The following is a 22,478-nucleotide window of genomic DNA, read 5'->3' as shown; positions in this document are numbered from 1 at the left end:
CAAATGGGGTTGAGGTGTCACTTCAAATGTAAGTCATTATTTATTAACTTCAATCCTCAGTGATATGGCAGAAAAACATACATTTTATGAGGAACAGACCAAAAATATGAGGCAAAAATCTAGACAGTTCAGAGGTATGTTTGAAGCAAGCAATAACGCCCAACAAGGTGAGTGTTATGTGGAAATAACCCTGACCAGGGGTGTTCTGAGACCTGACACCACAGAGGGCCTCTACATTCCCTGGAAGGGCATGGTTTACACAATAACACACACCCTGGAGGGCATTATTGCATTTAGAGAATGGGCTATATGTTGTTTTGTATTTGTTATTTTAGTTTTTTTAATTAATATATATATTAAAAAACCTAAAATAAATACAAAACAAAAAAAATCCAATTTTTTGGATGAAGTGAAATACTGACAGCACAGCTATCTGGGATTTTGTAAATAATGATGTCATCTGTGAATATCAACTGATTTATATCAGATGCTTGTGTGACAATTGTAGTAGAACTGTATGTCATGCGCATGTCAAACTGGTTTGTACAAACATATGTGTTGAAAAGGTATTTTATAAAGTGTTTGAAATGCATCCATGGTGTACCCTACTGGAAGAGAACAGAAATGTACATGCACTATTGTAACTGTCTAAATGTATATATTTTAATAGTGGAAACTGGAATACAGAAGGTTAACTTCAGTCCATCAAATTTTAGGAAAATAGCTGAAATTAAATTATTTTATAGGCCACACAATAAAAGATGGTATATTTCATTTTTCAATGCAGCAAGAGATACAATGTCTGTATTATGGGGCTTTCTGTATTATCTTCAGAGTGAGCTAATTACTACCTCTGAAAGCATGAAGGAATGCAATTGTTTTATGACTTCCAGCATCAGCCAAAGATCTGATGTCTATGTATTTTTACAGGTAGATGCTAAATACTGTCAACTTACAGCACTGGGGGTTTCACCTGGGAAATAGGGGTCAAATGACAAGAAATTATGTCATTCTGCAAGCTATCCCAGCAGAAATATTGTAGATATTAATTTAAGAAGTCTATTAACAAGACAGGGCATTTTGCTTTCTGTCTTGGACCTGACAACAACTAGAAGATCCATTCACCACATCTGCCTTGCTCTATTAGTAAGTTCTTAGGTTAAAGTAATTTTCTTAGATACAGTCAGGAATATAGTGAAGCTTAGTTTAGATATGTTTCTTTATTTACTTGAGACTGCCCTGCAATGCACCTAAAAACATGCTGGCTATGCCCTTGCAACTCCCACTCTAATGTCACTCACCCCATCCAACCACTACCTTTCTTTCCACACCACTAACTACCTTGATTATAGCAAGCTCAGATGTTCATAAGCCTAGTACTTATACAGCAGGAACTTCTTATTTTAACATTTGTTAATGTCTGTTATGTACTTCACAGATAAAGATTCTAGTTGTCTACTGATGTACTATGTTCTTCATCTGTAAATATGTTGTAAGCAATTGCTATGTAAATTGTTAATCGCTATGTAATCCAACGTAACTACTGTCTGTTTATTTTAACTGTGGAGCTTTTCTCCCCGGGCCTCCGCTGAAAATGGACCTACGTCCAGTCGGACACTCCCGGTCAACAAATATAAATAAATAAATAAATGTTGTATTAAATATTTCCTGTGGTTTTGAACTCTGATGCCACTGTAACTATATATTTAGTAGTGTATCATTCTTATTTATTATTAAATATATTTAAACATTTCATTGTGGCTGACCTGTGTAGAGATATTTAAGTTTTGAGAGTACTTGCATATGTATTTGGTGACACTGTGTGGGCCACTCCCAATAGCTTTGCTCTTGGTCAAACTATCATTTGTATTAGTATTAGTATTATTACACATCAAAATTGGTCACCATTTGTTAAGGGCTTTAAAGTAGCCAATAAGGAGTGGCTGGTGGCAGTAGAAACTACTTTATAGTCTGGGCAGAAGGGGGCATAGCTAGTAAACCTGTTCCACCCTTTCGTGTGTGTGTGTGTGTGTGTGTGTGTGTGTGTGTGTGTGCGCAAATCAAACCTCAAAGAGTGTGTGTTTCAGGGACATGAAGCACTGATTGGACAGAGAGGGTGCTGGCGGTCTTGGCTTGGTCACTCAGTTGAGATCTCAACTTTATTGCTGTGCCAGTGGGGAGTCTTACTGGGGATCTGGAGAAAGAGGGAGAAACCAGCCCGGACTGACTGTGGTCGTGTGCTCTTAAGGGAAATTGCACTTGATGCAGAGAGCTGTGTGTATTAGTCTTAATGAACATCCCCCACTGTTGCAAGTGGTGAGGATTGAGGCTGCTTGATTACTGGTCCAGTGGTGGGTCATCATGTATATATATTATATAGATAGATAGATTAATACTTTTGATGTAAAATAGTTCCTCTGCTTACTGTTTCAAATTTGCTGTAGTATATGCTGGCAAATCATTGGGGGTTAAATTCAGTAAATAATGAGTTACATTTGTGTTTCAGAGTTGATCATAGCTGTTGAGTAGTGAGGTACAAATCTCAACAGAATTTGGTATAAATTCAGAAGTAGTTTTAAAATAGTAGTAGTATTAATTTATTACCTTGACAGAATAATAGAACATGAATTAATATACATTTTCTGAAGTAAAAAGTCTACAACCTTATTCATTGCCATTTTTATTTATTTAACATTTGCTTATCGGGAAAGTCCAACTGGGACAGATCCTATTTTCATCAGAGGCCCAGGGAGAAACACTCCAGATGCATGTCTTTAGAATGTGGGAGGAAACTGGGGCACCCAGAGAAAACCCACACAAATGCAGGGAGGACATGTAGACTCTGCATGGAAGGCACCGCAACAAAGAATAGAACTGGAGAATCTCTTGCTGCAAAGTGACAACACAAACCGCTGCACCACTGCACCGCCCTACCAATACATTCTTTATTAAGAGTAATTCACCACGTTTTCTGCAATAGCCCCAAATTTTCGGATGGATTAAGGGAAGCAGAGTTAAAATTTTAGTCAAAATCAGGGGTGTCCCTGAAAAATCATGGACAGTTGAGAGGTATAGGCTTTACATCCTTCAGAAAATGCTGCATGTTAACATAAATAATGTTATTAAAGCTAGTTTGCAAATTTCTAAGAACAATATTTGAAATCTATTTTAGTCTTTGCCCCCCCCCCCATTCATTTATTTTATGCTTTATCAAAATTTATTGAGCAAAGGGTTTGAGTGGTATGCATGCCTCTCAACCTCTTTGAGTAAGAAATCTGGACAAAGCCACAAAAATGGAGAGACAAAGGCTTCAAAATAGCAACAGTTTTTAAACACTGCTCTTGCAAATTTAGAAAGTTGATAGTATGAATGATTTTGCATTAGCATGAATTTTCTGACAGGTGTGAAGTCTGAAACTCAAATGGCTGCCATTATTTTCTGAATTCAGTCCTCAATAATTAGCCAGTGATTTGCCACTGACATACCTCTCAACCTCTTAAGAGAAAGAAATCTGGACAAACCCATGACAAAAGTTGTACAAATATGTACAATTTTTAAATATTGCTCTTACAAACTTAGAAAGATGATAGAATAACAGGTTTTGCATTAGCATGACTTTTCTGAAGGGTATGAAGTCTAAAACTCAAATTTTATTTATTATTTATTTATTTGCAGTTTATTTGCCAGGATAGTCCAATTGGGCCACAAGGAGCCTGTTTTCAATGGAGTACTGGGGAGAAAAGCTCCAGAAAAATACAAATACATAGTGCACATTGCACATTTACATTACAGATTATCTCATAGGAATATAAAATAAATATGATAAGAAAAGGTTAACAATGATAGAATGCATCTGTATAGTCTGTAAAACAGCAATAATGAAAAAAAAAACATTTTTTTTACACAAAAGTAGCTGCATAGGGTAACTGTTAAGTAGGTTGGTCAAACAATTCAGTAGAGTTGTGGAATTAAAGCAGGCAGTGATGGCATATTTAGTTCTAGGAGAGTAGGAAGTTTATTAGAAGGATTAGGTAGGATGAGAACAGGAGCGCTTCCATTGTGAAGTTAGGTGAGAGTGCAGCAAGGTTTTAAAATGAGGAGAGACTGCTGGTGATGCGGATAGGAGATGGTAGAGAATTCCAGAGGAGTGCAAGAGAGAAGGACATTAGGTGATTCCCAGCTGGACATGTCCCTAGAGCCAAGGGAAGGAAGAATCAAAGGTCAAAAATAAAGAAAAAAATGTCTGTCATTATATTCTAACTTAAGTGTTTAATAATTTGCCAGAAAGACGCAATTTTATGAAAAACCGGACCAAAATATAAGGCGAAAATCTAGACAGCTGAAAGCTATGTGGGTATGCAACTCTCTTCGTTTTAAATCTCACATACACACATGCTCAGATGGCTGTCGCTGGTATACAGGGTCCTGGGTCAAGGGCTGACTATGTTAGCAAAGCACCTCACTGGCCCTCTTCAAGAGAAATCTTGATGTTGGATGGGAAATAGAAAATTCACCCCGGGGATCACTCCAGTGGCTCTACTGGACAGAGGCACTGGGAATTCGGCTGGCACGATGCCAGGGTAATCACATAGGCTAGGCTTGTAAAAGCCCCAGGGCTATTAGCCTAGTACACACCTATGAACATTTCTGTGTTCACGCACGCAAGCACCTGCATAACAACACAGGCAGGTAGAAACCTAAACACACAAAAACCCGGAATCGCTGCGTCGGTAGGCGGTGACACTTAGCTTAGCTGATGGGGTTGGACCAGACTTTGCTACTGCAAATCGGGGGGGGGGATAATTTTCATTAAATAGGCCAGGGCGGCTTTAGCAATAAACCGAAAGCGCTTAACATTAAATTACATACAAAGAAATGAGTGACAGGGAGGGTCACGTATTAAAAGAATAAAAACAATACATGTAAACGGGAATAAAAGTTTACCCAATGATTGGTGCACGCAAAGATTACGTTTTGTTCGACCGCCAATGCAGGAACAGTGCATGCGCATGCGTATGTAACACATAGTAACCGGCAGTGCACGACATCCGGTAATTAGTTGTGGTCTGTGTATAGCTTGGCTGCTCCTTGTTTTGTTCCTACTTGTGTAGATTTAGTTCAGCTATTTTATTTTCTACGGGATCCAGCGGGAACAATTGTGACAAACAAAGATGGTGCTTGATTTGGATTTATTCCGTACAGACAAAGGCGGAGACCCCGAGCTTATACGGCAGACCCAAGCAAATAGATTCAAGGACGTGTCTCTGGTGGACAGACTGATAGAAGCAGACGGGGAATGGCGGAAATGTAAGGCCCCTGACTGTACTGACATTTATAGGTTGGGGTAGGTACCCTGCTGTAAGTGGTGCCCACTTACTAACACAGTAACACCGGCATGCATTGAAGCGCATGTGCAGACCGCTGCAGTCCTAGTTCCTGCCAAATAGTGAGCCAGTTTGCAGCAGTCAGCATGTCTTCAAGGTGGTGTCCAGCTGTCCCTTATCCTCTGCACTTTAGAGGCATGCATTTATCTCATGGTCAGGCGACAGCATAGTTAAAGTATCTCATCCCCTTAATGAAATGCAGATATTTCATAAATTGTACTGTTTAGTATGTGCAACATCTTATGTTTTTGTTATTTCAAACTGTTTAGTACATTGGCTTAGCTCATTTTATTTAGAACTAGTCAACTAACAAAAACAACAATTTCATTTTTCTTGTATTTTTGGTACACAGTTGTGCAGGTGATACTTGTAGCGCATAATTTTGCCCTATCCTTCAAGGGCTGTAACTAGCTTTGAATCTGTTATGTCAGTGGGTTACCTACATTGTGGGTCGTGTGATGGTCCTACAGATCACTAGACAGCTGAACTTTGATTTATTGTAAATTACTGAGGATTACAAACAGTCATTGCCAGACATCGAGTTTCATAAGTTTATTATTCATGCAAAACCTTTAGATATATTAACCTTCAGTGAATTACAGTAGATGTAGTTAAAATGAAGAAAATGACCCTGATTTGGGGTTTTGTCCAGAAGTTGAGAGGTGTTGGCAGTGTCACTAACACCACTGTTTCTTAATCACATACCTTTCTGTTCTTTTCCCCATTCTCTTGTTCAGGTCATACTGATTTTTACACAGCAGAATGACTGGTGAATCATACAGAATCCATAAATGATGCAAATAAAAAATGTGAGCAACATTCTGCGCATAAAAACTGCTTACTTTAAAATACCTTTAATTTGTTTATAATAATTACGGTGTTCCTTTCTCCCAGCTACACTGGTTGTTTTTGTTGCTTTTTTAGCTGTGTGTCCTTATAGTAAGGTTTTTCCTTAACTGCAATTTGAATTATTTGTGTGTGTGTGCTTTGGGTCAGAGGAACAGCAATACACTTGTTATTATTATTATATTATATATTATATTATCATTTGTTAACTGGGTTGGTCCAGCTGAGCCAAGGGCCCTTTTTCAGTGGAGACCTGAAGAGAAAAGCTCGTTACATTTACAGTTAATGAAAAATAGCAGTAAAATAAGTATATAGATGAGAAGTGCTTGCATACTGTTGAAATGGTAAAAGAAATACATTTATACACTACTTTAATCACAATAAAAAGCTGGGATCTGTCACATATAGCAGTATTTACAAGAAACCATATATAAATGAATTAAGGTGGGAGTGTTAGTAGAAGGAAGAGGGGGGAGGGTGAAAGTAAAAGGAAGAAAGGAAACAGAAGAGAAAAAAAAGAAATGGGGTGAAGAAAACGGAGAATTAGAAGAGAGGAAAAGAAAAATGGGGGTAATTAAGAAGAAAGCAATTTGTTTTGTGAATTGTTTATTTTGTTTTTAGGTAATATACTTCAGACATCATTGCAATAGCTTGTGATTGAGTTATTGTAGCTAGTACTTTGCAGTACTTGTTCAGGTTGGCAGTACTTGATGGGTCAGCGTAGGCACTTTCATTAGCTTGTAATTGTAAACGCCACTTGAGAGTGATACTGCACAGGTAACCTTGCGTTGTAAAACACTTCCATACGCATCTCTGGTCCGACTCGTGCAACTGGTTTTGCAGTGATGATGCTGTCAGGTGGATCACTTTCTGGCAGGATGCAGTATGTATGTTGTTCCACTGGGTGGTGGTGATCCAGTCATGCTGGCTGATGCAATCTATCTGTAATGTGGTGTAGACTGAACCATAACTCTCAATCCGAACTTCTAATGCTTTTCTGTATTTCTTCTAGTGAATTTTAATTTATTAGGAGCCTGTTATTGATTTAACGGTTTAAAAACTGCATTTGTAGGTCGTGAAGGGGAAGAAGCACTGTGTAGTTTAAACAAAATGCTTTCTCTTATTAATGGTCTAATGCTGTAAGGCTGCATGTGTTGCTGCTCCATATCAGTGGTCAGTTTTTAAATACTTCATTATTGAGGAGGGTTAAATTCCTGATTATAATCTGCAGATAACGCAGTACTGTTCTCAAATGACAGAATCAGGACAGTAAGATTCTGCTGTCCCTGTCATGTGACTTCATGCAGCTGTAGTAGCTGGAAGACCTAACTTTGGCCATCTTTTCTTAATGTCAGTGACTGACAACCCCCTAGACACTACTGAATGTGACTGACAACCCCCTAGACACTACTGAATGTGACTGACAACCCCCTAGACACTACTGAATGAAGTGGTGTGACAAGCTGATGGGGCTGTTTCAATTTACAGAGGGGCAGAGTTATAATTGTGGTAGTGTTTAAATCTGGCAGTTTATCTTGCATACAGTTCAGTATTGGGTGTGCTACATGAACTATTTAGTGTCATTTAAATAGCATTTGTTTTTATTTTGTTTGCAGTGTTTTAGTTTTTATTAGTACTCCTCTTTTTTTTTTTTTTTTTCTTTCCTATTTCTTTAAGAAACAGACCATTATTTCTACATTTATACCACTACAGAACTTTTTTTGTCTTGCTTAACTGTGGTGTTTGTTGCTTGGGTCCACAGTGGCCAAATTACAGAAGTGACTTACTTTGCTTGGACACAAGTAACTACTATGTGGGGTTTGCCGTCGGTTTAGTACTTTGCCTTTTAAGCTGTCACTCTTTCCATTAGCATCATGTTAGGGTAAGAACACAGCCAGGTGGGACTGTATGTCTGTCATGATGTGTTTGTGTTCTGACAGTCGGAGGGTGCCACACAGCAATGAGTGTGAGTTAATAGTGTTGGATATCTTAAAGTTCAGTTATAAGGACATGAGGGTTATCTTTACTCTCTTAGCAGGAGAAAGAAAAGTGAAGATCCATTTTATAAGACATTAATGTTTTCTTATAGGGACAACCAATGGGTCTTATAAAAAAGAATCTTTTAATTGCCTGGCCCGGTGAAGGTGGTGGTGCTGGTCCCTGGCCCAGCAAAGGCAGTACTGGTGCTTCTGCTTGGCCCAGCAAAGGAGGGCGGTACTGGTGCTGCTGCCTGGCCAAGGTGGCGGTACTAGTGTTACTTACTGGCCCGGCAAAGGCGGCGGTACTGGTGCTGCTGTCTGGCCTGGCACAGTTGGTGGTACTGGTAATCTGAGCAGAATAAATCAGTCTTTAGTTAACCCTGTAGAATATACAGGTACTCTCAGGCAGGCTGCATCTGCCTGGGATCCTTCTCGCACTGGGCTTTAACTGGTACACCTCATAGGGCAGGTGCCAGAGGATATCATCACAGGGCATCCAAACAAGACTGCTAATCTCTTCACTGTCTGACAGTGTGACAGTCTACTACCCTGCAAAAGATCTTATTTCTACTACCTCTGTCAATTTCCTGGTCACGGCCCAAAAACCCGTGACCCCATATGAGGATGTGAGGTGTAGGTTGAGAGATTTGGCATTACCAAGACTGTAAGATACTTTACCCTTTCACCTGAGGTAGTTGCTGTCCACTTTTTAACCTGCTCCTCCTTTAATTTCTCTGCATGTGTCTCTAAACACTTTTTTAAAGTTTCTACAAAAGTGAATGCCATTCAAGAAAACTAAAAGTAATGTTTATTTGCATATCTCCAAGAAACTAGGACAGGAGTTAGATGGGTCCATCTTAACATTCTACACAGAAAGCAGCCAACAGCTACTGAGCCTGGTACACTCCCAACTGTTGTGATTGATTATACAGAGAGCGGCCAACAGCTACTGAGCCTGGTACACTCCCAACTGTTGTGATTGATTATACAGAGAGCGGCCAACAGCTACTGAGCCTGGTACACTCCCAACTGTTGTGATTGATTATACAGAGAGCGACCAACAGCTACTGAGCCTGGTACACTCCCAACTGTTGTGATTGATTACAGCTTAATTTAAATGTGTTTATCTGTTACTGCTTACTCCTCATAGCTGCCAGTTTGCCTTTTGAAAAGGTAACAGAGTTTTTGCAGCACTGTTGAAGAGTCTTAGAGTGCTTAACTTGACCGCTGTTGTATCTAAACTCATGGGAACAATCCAGGTGATGTCTGAATCCAAGCTGTAAGATGCAGAACAGTATGGATCTGCTAAGAGGAGATGTTACACTTTCAGTCTTGTGATGTTCTTTTAAAAGTTAACAAAAGTAGTTGATGATAAGGGTTTGACAGGGGAATGTTGCTTTATGTTGACTTTGATTACTTTTCAACATTGTACCAGAGGTGTCCTTGGGGCCTGCATACTTGTTTAGTTGTTAATCAGGTGAGTAGGCTGGTCCAAGGACCGTTTTCAACTTCAGTGTGGGCTGAAGGGCAGAGCTGTTAAGACAGCTATTGTAGCAGTAATCGAGAGTGTTCATTAAGTCTCATCACATATTTAATGCAAAATCCTCACATTAACGTGTTAGTCACCCATAAAATACATCCATGGGCATCTTTAAGTATGTAAAAGGTACTGGGGGGATTGGTTTTGCAATAATGATGCTGTCAGCTGGATCACTTTTAGGCAGGATGCAGTATGTATGCAGTTCTGCCAATCAACATGATGTGATTCACAAACTTTCCTTGACACCTGCTGAATTTACACATCTCAGGGGATTAAGTCATACCTGCACTGCATGTACGTTATACTCTTTCCAGCATTTCTAGTGAGACTTTTTCTAACAGTACAGATGATGGCAATGAAGGACAAACTTGAGCATAAGATTCTTTGGAAGTGTGATAGAAGCTTTGCTGTGAATTGTACACAACTGTTTTGTCTTTGTTTCTTGATTCTGTGTGTAGACTGTTCCAGTTTGTGGGGGCAATCTTTCTGAGTAATTTTTCCCCTTCCTAGAGCTAATTGAAATTGTGGTCTGTTAAGGATTAGAGAGTATAATACAAAATGTCGTTTGCTGGGACAGATACTAATGTAAAGGTAAAGAATCCTAATAAAAGTGACGTTTGCAGGGATGAGCATTTCACTTGTTTTTGTTACGGTTGTATGATGTTAGTTAAGATGCAGGAGGTTTAACTACATTTATTTGAGAGATTCACACCTAGTGGGCACCTGGCTGTGTTCTTGCAACTCCCCTGAATAGGCTTTCCTGACTTCCTAAACAGTCTTCCACACTCTTTATTTAAATATCTGAAGATATTGAGCTCCTCTGTTAAGTTTATAATCCCCTTATTCTTTTTAGTCACACGTGTAACAACTACTGTACAAGTATAGCCCTCTCGATTAATCCAACTGCAACTGTACAAGTATAACCCTCTCGATTAATCCAACTGCAACTGTACAGGTATAACCCTCTCGATTAATCCAACTGCAACTGTACAGGTATAACCCTCTCGATTAATCCAACTGCAACTGTACAGGTATAACCCTCGCGATTAATCCAACTGCAACTGTACAGGTATAACCCTCTCGATTAATCCAACTGCAACTGTACAGGTATAACCCTCTCGATTAATCCAACTGCAACTGTACAGGTATAACCCTCGCGATTAATCCAACTGCAACTGTACAGGTATAACCCTCTCGATTAATCCAACTGCAACTGTACAGGTATAACCCTCTCGATTAATCCAACTGCAACTGTACAGGTATAACCCTCGCGATTAATCCAACTGCAACTGTACAGGTATAACCCTCGCGATTAATCCAACTGCAACTGTACAGGTATAACCCTCGCGATTAATCCAACTGCAACTGTACAGGTATAACCCTCGCGATTAATCCAACTGCAACTGTACAGGTATAACCCTCGCGATTAATCCAACTGCAACTGTACAGGTATAACCCTCGCGATTAATCCAACTGCAACTGTACAGGTATAACCCTCGCGATTAATCCAACTGCAACTGTACAGGTATAACCCTCGCGATTAATCCAACTGCAACTGTACAGGTATAACCCTCGCGATTAATCCAACTGCAACTGTACAGGTATAACCCTCGCGATTAATCCAACTGCAACTGTACAGGTATAACCCTCGCGATTAATCCAACTGCAACTGTACAGGTATAACCCTCGCGATTAATCCAACTGCAACTGTACAGGTATAACCCTCACGATTAATCCAACTGCAACTGTACAGGTATAACCCTCGCGATTAATCCAACTGCAACTGTACAGGTATAACCCTCGCGATTAATCCAACTGCAACTGTACAGGTATAACCCTCGCGATTAATCCAACTGCAACTGTACAGGTATAACCCTCGCGATTAATCCAACTGCAACTGTACAAGTATAACCCTCGCGATTAATCCAACTGCAACTGTACAAGTATAACCCTCGCGATTAATCCAACTGCAACTGTACAAGTATAACCCTCGCGATTAATCCAACTGCAACTGTACAAGTATAACCCTCGCGATTAATCCAACTGCAACTGTACAAGTATAACCCTCGCGATTAATCCAACTGCAACTGTACAAGTATAACCCTCGCGATTAATCCAACTGCAACTGTACAAGTATAACCCTCGCGATTAATCCAACTGCAACTGTGCAAGTATAACCCTCGCGATTAATCCAACTGCAACTGTACAAGTATAACCCTCGCGATTAATCCAACTGCAACTGTGCAAGTATAACCCTCGCGATTAATCCAACTGCAACTGTACAAGTATAACCCTCGCGATTAATCCAACTGCAACTGTAGCAGTTTCAGCTAAGATTGGGCTTTTGTTCCCAGGGAATGCAGTGTATTGCCTTTTACGTTTGTATTGTCTCCTATCAGTATAGTATCATGTACATTTGTTACAACTGCTGAAATGTCTGTAACTGGAACTCTATGCATACTGATTATATGTTGTTATCCTTGTATTCCTGTAAGTTTGTCTAATTGCTGAAATGTCTGTAAGTGGAACACTATATATTCTAGTATAAGCTGCTGTTACCTCTTACTTTCTAAATGGAAACTGTGTCCAGTTGGACTTTCCAGTAAACAAATGTAAAATTAAAATAATTCAAGAATGAGTCGTGCTAAATTGACCTTTGTTTCAAGGTCAAAAGCATGTCTAGAAAACTTCTCAAAAACAGAACAAACGTTTTTAATGAGGGAGTTTGTCCCCATACCCCCCTCCCATTTCACACTGACAAGTCAGTACCCAATCTCCAGTCAGACCTGCACACAGATATCATATCCTTAATCACCTGGATTTCCAACAAAAGCTTCTATCTCAAAATACCTCAGCATTTAGCTTGATCCCTCTCCGTTAACTTGCCTTCCACAGTGATGACCTACGGGGGACAAAAGGTCAACACTCTCCTAGTTTGGACCAGTAAGATCTCACCCTTCCTTACTAAAAGCCTCCAGAACAGCCATAGACAAAGGGATTCCTTTCTCCCAATTTAACTACATCTTCCTCGTCGTTTCAACATCAAAAGCAAATGCCACACTGATTCATAAAATAACCAATAACATTTTTAAATTTGCTACCCAGCTCCCTAAAAATGAGCACCACTGTCAAACACTGGAAAATAAAAAGCAAAATGGTTCCATGATCAACAAAAGGTTGACCTTCTAAAATTCCAAAGATTCAAACTCGAAACTCAACTAGACTTTTCAGTCCCCTAGCAGTAAACTAATTTGATAACTTTCCTGTTACAGTCTGAGAAAGCACAACCACTCCGTTGTACAGATCACCATTTTCTGTGATATGTCCAAAACTGTAGGAAAATGTTCACTCACAAATAAGAAACCTCACTTTACCAAAGTTTAGGAATCAACAAATAGCTGATGTCCTGTCATCAGCAGTACATCACTGCCGCTTGTTAAGCAGTATCGCCTAACCTGACCTACGATCATAGTATTTCGCTTATTTCTCTCTCTGGTACATTCTGTTGCACACATCATCTCCTCTCACTCAGAATCCAACTGCTCCAACCACTGCTGGTATCCTTCACTCCATTCTGTCATTCCCACTTAAGACAGTGCACAGCTGGAGTTGTCACAGAGACAACTGCTCACACCCTCTGCTGGTATCCTTCACTCCACACTCTGCCATTCTGTCATTCCCACTTAAGACGACGCACAGCTGGAATTGCCACAGAGACGCCTCGTTTTCTACGTGAAATTTTTTGTAAATAAAGTGTATTGTACTTGTAGATACCGTATACATTTTACTAGATTATACTGGTGTTTTATAGATGCGTGTTGTTAATACTCTTGTTGTGTTTCAGTAAATGTTTAGATTTTCTCTGTATTCCCAGGCAGAGACTGGCACATGATTTTAAATAAATACCTTTGCATACCAAATCCACAGTTGCACTACAGTGGAGCGGGGGGGGGGTTCCTAGGTTCATAGGTAGATGCTAGGCTATCTGCCCTAGGGCATTTATAAGCCTAGCCAGAGTGTGTTTGGCTTTCGCCTCCCTTTTAGATTAGTTGACTGTACCTCTGTATAGTAGGTCACAGAAGATAGCCCTTTAAGGTTAGTTTACTGTGCCTATGTTTAGCAGGGACACACAGAAGAGATCCCAGGGGTAAACTTACGATCTCCCATCCACTCGTCAAGATTTCTCTTGAAGAGGGTCAGTGAGGGGCTCTGCCTAACATGAATTGGGATTTTGTTCCAGAATGAGGGGAGCCTCTGGGATATGAATCTGTCCCTCCAGCATGTCCTATTTATTGCTGTGCTGAGGTTTAAGTCCCTGGAGCATGTAGCTCTAAGAGATTTGGATTTCCTGCGATGGAGCATGTCCATTAATTCTGGGTTGGACATGGCTTTATATGTCAGGCATAGATCGCCTCTGAGTAGGTGGTAAGCAACTGAGTAGAGCTGGAGTTTCTTTAGCTGAACTGCATAGGGCATCTCTTTGAGGCCCACAATCCTCTTGGAGAGGTGCTTTTTGGGTCTTTCCAGTTGCTGCAGGTGTCAGGTAAGGTACATCCTAAATGGGGCATTGTATTCAATTATGGGCCTGATGAGTAGAGGGGCACAGTGACCTCTCGATCTAGATGTGAACCCTTTCGTGATAAGGTGGGCTATATAGAAGGTCTTTCTAACCACTTTGGCAACGTGATTGTCAAAGGAGAGATTACTATCTACTTGGGTCCCCAAATCCCTAATTACTTCTTCCGTACTTAATGGATTACCACCTATGTGTTAATTTGTGGGCACTTTATTTTTCCCAAAGGGGATGACTATGCACTTTTTGGCATTTAGCTTGAGGCCGTGGCTCTGGCACCAGGTATCCGTCGCTGTGAGACCCTTTTGGAGGATGCTTGTGTCAGCCGGAGAGTCGATTATGGCTCCCAGTTTGCAGTCATCTGTGAACTTGGTCAGCCATAGTCCTCCCGTGTTAGCCTGTACCTCAGAGAAGTATATACCGAACAAGAGAGGTCCCAGGACTGAGCCTTGTGGGACGCCACTTGTAACTGGTTTAGAGTCTGACATGGCACCTGCAATTCTGACCATGTGGGTTCTATCCCTGAGCCAGTTTGCAATCCATCTTGTGACATAGGGGTTGATATTTAAGCTGGTAAGCTTATTTATGATGCCCGAGTGGGGTATTGTGTCAAAGGCTTTTGCGAGGTCCAGGTAGGCTGTGTGGACTACCTTCCCCTCATCTATGGCCTTGGTAACTGTTTCAAAGAAGTCAACTAGGTTTAAGAGGCAAGATCTGCCCTTAACAAAGCCAAATTGGGTAGGGTCCAGTGTCTGGAGGTTCCCAATGTCTTTGTTTGAGTTCCATGATGATACGCTCTATAGCTTTGCAGACCAGACTAGTCAGGCTTATAGGGCGATAGTTCCCGGGGTCCGTTGTGGCACCACCTTTGTGGAGCGGGACCACTGTTGCTGTACGCCATTCTTTGGGTACATATCCTGTAGTAAGGCTAAGTTTGAACAGTGATTTTATGTGAGAGTTCAGTTCTTCTTGAAACTCGTGTAAGACACAGCCTGGGACACCATCCGGTCCCATTGATGCTGTTTTTTTTTTTTTGCTTTGGAGAGGGCAGCTTTCACCTGTGCATCTGTGATGTCTGGGAGGCTACATTCTGTTGAATAGACATTTACTCTTTTGGGGGGGAAGGGGGGGAGAAGTTTGCACTGAACCTGTCTGCCAGGATGTTGGCAATGTCTGTGGGTTTGGTGTATTTTTTGCCATTTTGCACTAACTCAGAGCATATCTGGGAGTTGCCACCCAGATTTCTGACATAACTAAAGAAGGCCTTGTGATTATCTTTAGTGTCTTGGGCAATTTTTCTTTCAAAGCTGACCTTTGATGATTTTATGAGGGATCGTAGTTTCTTGCTAGTACTGATCAGAGATGCCTTCCCTTTTTGGGATTTTGCTCTGTCATGTAGTAGCTTCTTCCTTCTGTTGTATAGCTTATTTATGGCCGGGGTCCACCAGACAGGTCTCCTGCTTTTGGAGGAGTGAGTCTTGGTTTTATTTGGGATAGCACGATCCATGCATTCCTGTAGGTGCTCATAGAATGCGTTTGTAAAGGATTCTGTGGTTCGGTTAGTGTTTTCCACTGGCCCGGGGGCTTTGAAGGATTCCACCTCGGTTTTGAGAAGTGTGAAGTTTGCTTTTGAGAAATTTTTCACAGTGGTTTCCTTAGCTGGGGGTGGGGACCGGGATATGGATGTCCAGTGAGATTAGTTTATGGTCTGATCTTACCAATGAGGGGTTTACCTCTGGTGTGGAACATAGAGTCCCCATGTTGGTGATGACCAGGTCCAATATGTTGTCCCCTCTTGTGGGAGTGGTGACCAGTTGTTCCATAGCGTTTGAATTTATAAATTCTAGGAACCGTTGGGCAAGGGTGTTGGGGCTTGAGTAGTTTTCCCAATCAATGTTTGGGTAGTTGAAGTCACCCAATATTATGGTGTTTGGAGAGACCTTCATATTCTCCAATGTTCTCAGGAAAGCTGAGTGGAGTTCCTGAGATTGGGAGGGTGATCTGTAGCAGGCTATAAACTGAAAGGCAGTTTTGCCCACTGTTAGTTGCACATGGATGGTCTCCGATGCTTCGTGCAGTGCCACTAACCTGGAGGTGTGGGTATCTTTGAATGTGGATACTCCCCCCTCCTTTTGTGTTTCGGTCCGGGTTTTGGGGCCGAAAAGCATGGTATGAGTTATAACCTGGTAGTGCTGGGGTGCTCCCGGGAGCCTTGAACCAGGTTTCTGTTACTGCACAGATATAGGTATTCTCCATACTGAGGAGAGCCTCAAGTGTGTGCATCTTGAGGTTTAGACTTCTGGCGTTGAGTAGCATTACCCTTAGTTTTTTTTCCTTGTGTTGTCTATGGAGGTGGGTTTGTCTTTTGAGCCTTGCCTAAAAAAGGCACTATGGGGGTAGCAAGAGCCTTAGCCAGTATTCGAAAGCCCAGGGGTGACGGGTGCAAGCTGTCCCTAGCGAAGCAATGTGGCTTGTCGAGCATGTCATCCCAGGCTGACAGACACTGGATCCCCTTTGACTGACACCAATACTTTAGCCAATTGTTAAAATTTATCATTTTGTCTTTATACTGTGGCATCATTCTTGGTGAGGGCAAGATGCTATTCAAGGTCAGGGTCATACTGGCCTGGGTTACATGATCAGAGAGCTCCTCTATGTCTCTTTTCATATAGTCTAGGGAGGTAGGTCTCAGGTCATTCACACCAGCATGGACAATGACGGAGTCATATTTGTACTTGCTTTGGAGTGACCTGAGTGCTTGTGTTATGTGGCAGATAGATCCTGACACCCGACAGGCAGCTTACAGTGACCTTCTCCTTGTTCAGTCTGGTGAGTGGGATGTCAGTGTGTCTGACAATAGTCACCTATCACAAGTGTATTTGGTGTGTTGTTTAGCTTTAAGGGCTGTGACTGTGTGGCACACTGACTTTGCGAAATATGTGATTCATGGGTATTGTTGTGGGGTAGCGGTTGCTTGGATGTCTGCTTTGGAGGTCTCTGCTGCTTTGGCAGATTTTTATTTAGAGCCTCCTAGTATGTTTATGTGTTTGGTTTGCTGATGCGATAGGTCTATGTGAGACTGGATTTGTGGTGTGAGTGGTCTTGGGTTGAGAGAGCTCAGCCTCCAGTTTGGCTGTATAGTTGCATCTCTCACATATATTTGAGCTTGTTGGGAGGAGGAGAGGGTGATCTGTGTACATAAGGCAATTGTAACATTGCCTCAATATTCCCAGATTCACCAGCTGGACTGGAGAGTAAACCTGAAACTGACCTTTGGACATGCCTGAATAATATAGGGAACTACTTATTGACTGATCAGAAAGAACCAATAGGGAGCCAAGTACTTATAAAGAGTATAAGAGAGTGTAGTGCTTTAGTTTGTTAGTGTTTACTTACAGGATTTGAGCAAGTGCAGGGCTTTAGAAGGAAAATAGAGTGCTTAATTTGAGAGTTAGAACAGTTCTAAGGGAAAAAGTGAAGAGTACAGTTTGTGGAGCCGGGAATAGTTTAAACCGGTTTAAGTGGCACTGCCCGATGCTGCACGGTGCGCAAATGTGGGTTTTAAAGCAGGGAAACGGAAAGGGGTAGGAATTGACCCAAAACGGCCAATAAGCTACTAGTGGGCTGAGACCACTCCTCCAGGGACAGATAGGCTGCTCAAAGCTCCACACTCTCACTGGTGAACAGAGAAGCTTCCTCCTATCCAAGTAAGGATATAGGCAACACAGGAACCTATGCCACAGTCCGGAATTCAGCAAAGCCTGAAATCTGGACTAATCTAGTTCAGTAAAGGCGGGAAAGAGAATATTTTTTTTTGTTTTTTTGATTTTTTTGCAGAAGGTAACAGAAAATCACACAGAAAACACTGTAAATAGGCTAGTACACTTGAGTGTATAGCCTAAAACAATTAAACAATACAAAAACGACTTAAATGTTTTTTTTAAAAGCACAACTGTAAAATGCAATTATAGCTTTTTCAAACACAGATCAGTTAGAACCTCGCTTTTTTGGTGGGAGAATGCAGTCGGAGCAAAAAGCGGGGGGGGGGGGTAAACAGCGACACCATCTTGCACAGACCACTTGTAACTATGATTTAACAATTTTCTCCATAATAAAACTCAACACGAGTAGCTTACATGAATATGATATAACAGAGTGGGCATGTACCATTGTAGGGTAAATAATTTGCTTTAGTCAGTTTTGTGGTAACTGTAATTTAAGGCTCTTTCGAAGACAGTCCTATTCAAGCATGTGATTAAGAACATCTGGCCAGAGTTGCTCTTGAATTATATGTGAGATGGTTTAAAGTAATGTGCTGTTACTCTTGCAAGCATTTAGAAAGTAAGCGGTTCATCCAAAACCTTAGGAATTTTTGTTTAGTGTTTGGAATCTATAATGGTATCTGAGACACTTACTTTCTTGTTAGTTTTAAATCAAGCAGTGGCTGACTGGGTGCGTGTTGTTGGGGATATAATTTTTCTGCATCCCTGGAAGGGGGAGGCATTCTTTCCCCATATAACACCCCCCCCCCCCGGGAGGACATTATTGCTCCTGGAGAATGGGCTGTGGGATAGCTGTCAAATTGTTTTGTATTTTTTCAAATGACTATTCATTTAGACGTAAACTCGTTCCCCGTCTAATGTTTCAGGCTTGCTGTGCCATAGGTAATTGTTGTTGGAGGAAGTTTTCTACATCCAGAAGTTATGGAACTATTCAGTGCCGTAAACGCACACATTCAGAAGCAGAGGCAGACCCTTATTCATAGGTACGCACACATGTGCACATCTCCATCCACTTTGAGTTAATCCACCTTAGATGGCTCGTGAACAAATGAATGAAAAGAATCATGGATGCAAGTCATTGCAATGATAACAGACAGAGGTTTCCATGACTAAATCAGCACAACAGGTTGGATTTCATACTTCTGTGTAAAATGCATATTAAGCAGTAATTCTGGCATTTTGAAATGTAATCCTCAGTCATAACTAGAAATGTAATCCTCAGTCATAACTAGAAATGTAATCCTCAGTCATAACTAGAAATGTAATCCTCAGTCATAACTAGAAATGTAATCCTCAGTCATAACTAGAAATGTAATCCTCAGTCATAACTAGACATGTAATCCTCAGTCATAACTAGACATGTAATCCTCAGTCATAACTAGACATGTAATCCTCAGTCATAACTAGACATGTAATCCTCAGTCATAACTAGACATGTAATCCTCAGTCATAACTAGACATGTAATCCTCAGTCATAACTAGACATGTAATCCTCAGTCATAACTAGACATGTAATCCTCAGTCATAACTAGACATGTAATCCTCAGTCATAACTAGACATGTAATCCTCAGTCATAACTAGACATGTAATCCTCAGTCATAACTAGACATGTAATCCTCAGTCATAACTAGACATGTAATCCTCAGTCATAACTAGACATGTAATCCTCAGCCATAACTAGACATGTAATCCTCAGCCATAACTAGACATGTAATCCTCAGTCATAACTAGACATGTAATCCTCAGCCATAACTAGACATGTAATCCTCAGCCATAACTAGACATGTAATCCTCAGTCATAACTAGACATGTAATCCTCAGTCATAACTAGAAATGTAATCCTCACTCATAACTAGACAATCAAATAAGTTTAAGTGACGGGACAATATTGAGAAACTCTGACTCTTTACAGAGTCGGGCTGGAGGCATAAGCAAAGCTGTTTTAACTTCAGCCGTTGTTGATGGTGGCTGAAACTGTTGGCTCTTGGTGCCTAGCATGAGGCCAGATTTTAGCAGGGATTTAAGGGGTGCTTAACAGTAGTTACATTCTACTGTAGTGCAAGACTCCATCTTAACTATGACTAAGGGCTGTCAGAGTAAAAGCAGATCCGATGTTTGAGATGTAGGTTAGCAGATCTGTAACGTGGTTTAAAACATGGATGAGTGTATAAAGACTTAAGGAAGTGGTCATATGAGGTATTGTATTCATTTTGGTTTATTTTAGATGTAGACCGGGCCTCATCTCACTACAGAAATGTTTTAGATGTTGAGTTTTACAGCAGAAGGTGACAATGCATTTGCATACCTGTGTGGCTCCTCCTTCACATCTTTCGTGTAAAGAAGTTTTGACATTTTCCAGTTCCTTTTCTGTGTAGGTGGTGATTAGCCTAATATTTTGATGTACATTTGACTTTCTTTTCTTAATAAAACTTCAGCCTGCCTTTTTTAAATTTTAATTGCAGGTCGATTTCGTGTGGACAACTTCAACAAACTCAAGAACCTATGCAGCAAAACCATAGGAGAGAAAGTGAAGGTGAGAAGTTTTAGGGGAATATGTGCATTGATCTAAATACTTCTGGTGTTAGGGGGGATGTGCATTGATCTAAATACTTCTGGTGTTAGGGGGGATGTGCATTGATCTAAATACTTCTGGTGTTAGGGGGGATGTGCATTGATCTAAATACTTCTGGTGTTAGGGGGGATGTGCATTGATCTAAATACTTCTGGTGTTAGGGGGGATGTGCATTGATCTAAATATTTTTGGTGTGGTAGCTGTGTTGAGTTGCTTTGTTTACTCAGTGCACTCATAGCTGGAGTTTGCTTAACAACTTCAAGTACTTTTCTCATGCTCTGTGCAAGTCAACAGTGGATTTTTTTTTCCACCTGCAGGATTTGCTGACTAATGTCAAGAATTGCTGAAAAGTGGAGTAAAAAAATGCTGAGGTATTATGCAGCATATATTTGGGGAGAGGTGTATGCCCCATCCTCACTGTCCCCAATAAACTGCTTACTGTAGCTCCCTCCATCGCAGTTGCTGCTTCCCTACCTAAGCTCCATCCTTTCTTGCTCTTTCCTGTGTTCCTTTTTGAACCCCTCTGATTTATAGAGTACCCGCACCTCTAGCAGTGCGTTCTAAGGTCTCACTGCTCCTTTGTAAAATAGTACTTTACCAGGCCCGACTTAATCCCTGTTCTTTTTGCCACCTATATTACCTTTAACCTTTCTGGCCTTTTTCACCTCTCTTCCCCTCCCCCAGACAGTTCTGTGTATCCAAATCCAATCGCAGCTTTTTGCTCTAATACTCTGTGCTCACCTTTCAGGTTTCTCTGCTCTTAAGGTAGACCTACCATTCCCCTCGTAATTTTGGTACCTGTACTACACTTTTTGTTAGCTTCATTTCTCTTTGCTTAAGTGCCCCCCCCCCCCCCCAAGTACTATAACAAGTACTCCTGATGTGTTTATACCAGTGTGCTGTGAAGTCTCCGTATCTATGGAGTCTTCTGAATCCCACCATCTTGTTTAACAAGTTGTTAGAGGGAGGGTATTCTTAGTGGTTCGCTGTAGTATGTTAAAATAGAATAATAAGCCTAAAAATATAGAGTCTGACTTTTGTTTTCAAGTACACATTCAGTTTCAGGGAAAGATGGTTTATTAGAAAAAAAAAGAATCTTGCTGGCTAAGCATGAGATGTGCAGTAGTAACCATTCTCCGGGAGAGCTACAGAATGTCCCTTTCTCAAGGGAAAGTTGTGTACTTGCAATGGAATGCTAGATAAAGAATAGATGTGAGGCACACACAAGACGAGGCTTGGAAACTAAGGCTAAGGAGGTGTATAAAACATTACAGGGTTTTGGTATTATTGGGCTATACTTCAGACATGGTCAGTGAAGTCAGTAAGTTAGCTTTTGGACTGATATGTAAAAGGGTCTTTACAGTACAGACACTCGAGCCGAAGTACAGAAGTCTGGTCAAATATCCGTACTATTCAGGAGGAAAAGATTGTTTCAGTTTGGTATTATTCAGGAGAATCAGAATATACATGCCAAAACGGATATATTTATTAGCATTGATGTTGTTTAGAATTTCTACAGACTGCTAGTGTTTATCAGCACTTTTATTGAAGCCAGTATTTGGATATTGTTAACGTCTAATAAAGCATTATTAACCGAACTACAGTGTTTGCAGACTTTATAGTGAAAGTATAAAAAGACTTGGCCCATAAAGGAGAGACTGGCACCTGTTCAGCACAAGTTTGGGTAATTAACAAATAAAGACTTTCATTACAGTTGTTTCCAGTTAATTCCAGTATAATAGTCTTATCCATTCTTTCACAAGCCACACAGGGTTTTTTATTTCCTTTCAAGTTGAATGGC

At 40.8% G+C, this 22,478-nt stretch overlaps 1 protein-coding gene across 1 annotated transcript in view; it reads left to right on the top strand.

The window, feature by feature from the left end:
• The first annotated feature begins 5,017 nt into the window (after nucleotides 1–5,017).
• The window catches only part of SARS1 (seryl-tRNA synthetase 1), a 423,834-nt gene continuing 406,373 nt past the window's right edge, over nucleotides 5,018–22,478 (top strand). Inside the window, exons 1-2 of the mRNA XM_044076473.1 lie at nucleotides 5,018–5,307; nucleotides 20,568–20,638. Of these exons, the coding sequence (XP_043932408.1) occupies nucleotides 5,172–5,307; nucleotides 20,568–20,638 (207 nt within the window). The 5' untranslated portion in view covers nucleotides 5,018–5,171. The remainder of the gene's footprint in view (nucleotides 5,308–20,567; nucleotides 20,639–22,478) is intronic.

The sequence above is a fragment of the Protopterus annectens genome, chromosome 7.part0, assembly GCF_019279795.1.
Source record: "Protopterus annectens isolate FY-2018-M chromosome 7.part0, PAN1.0, whole genome shotgun sequence".
NCBI classification, from domain to species: Eukaryota; Metazoa; Chordata; order Ceratodontiformes; family Protopteridae; genus Protopterus; species Protopterus annectens.
This window is presented reverse-complemented; position numbering and strand designations above follow the sequence as displayed.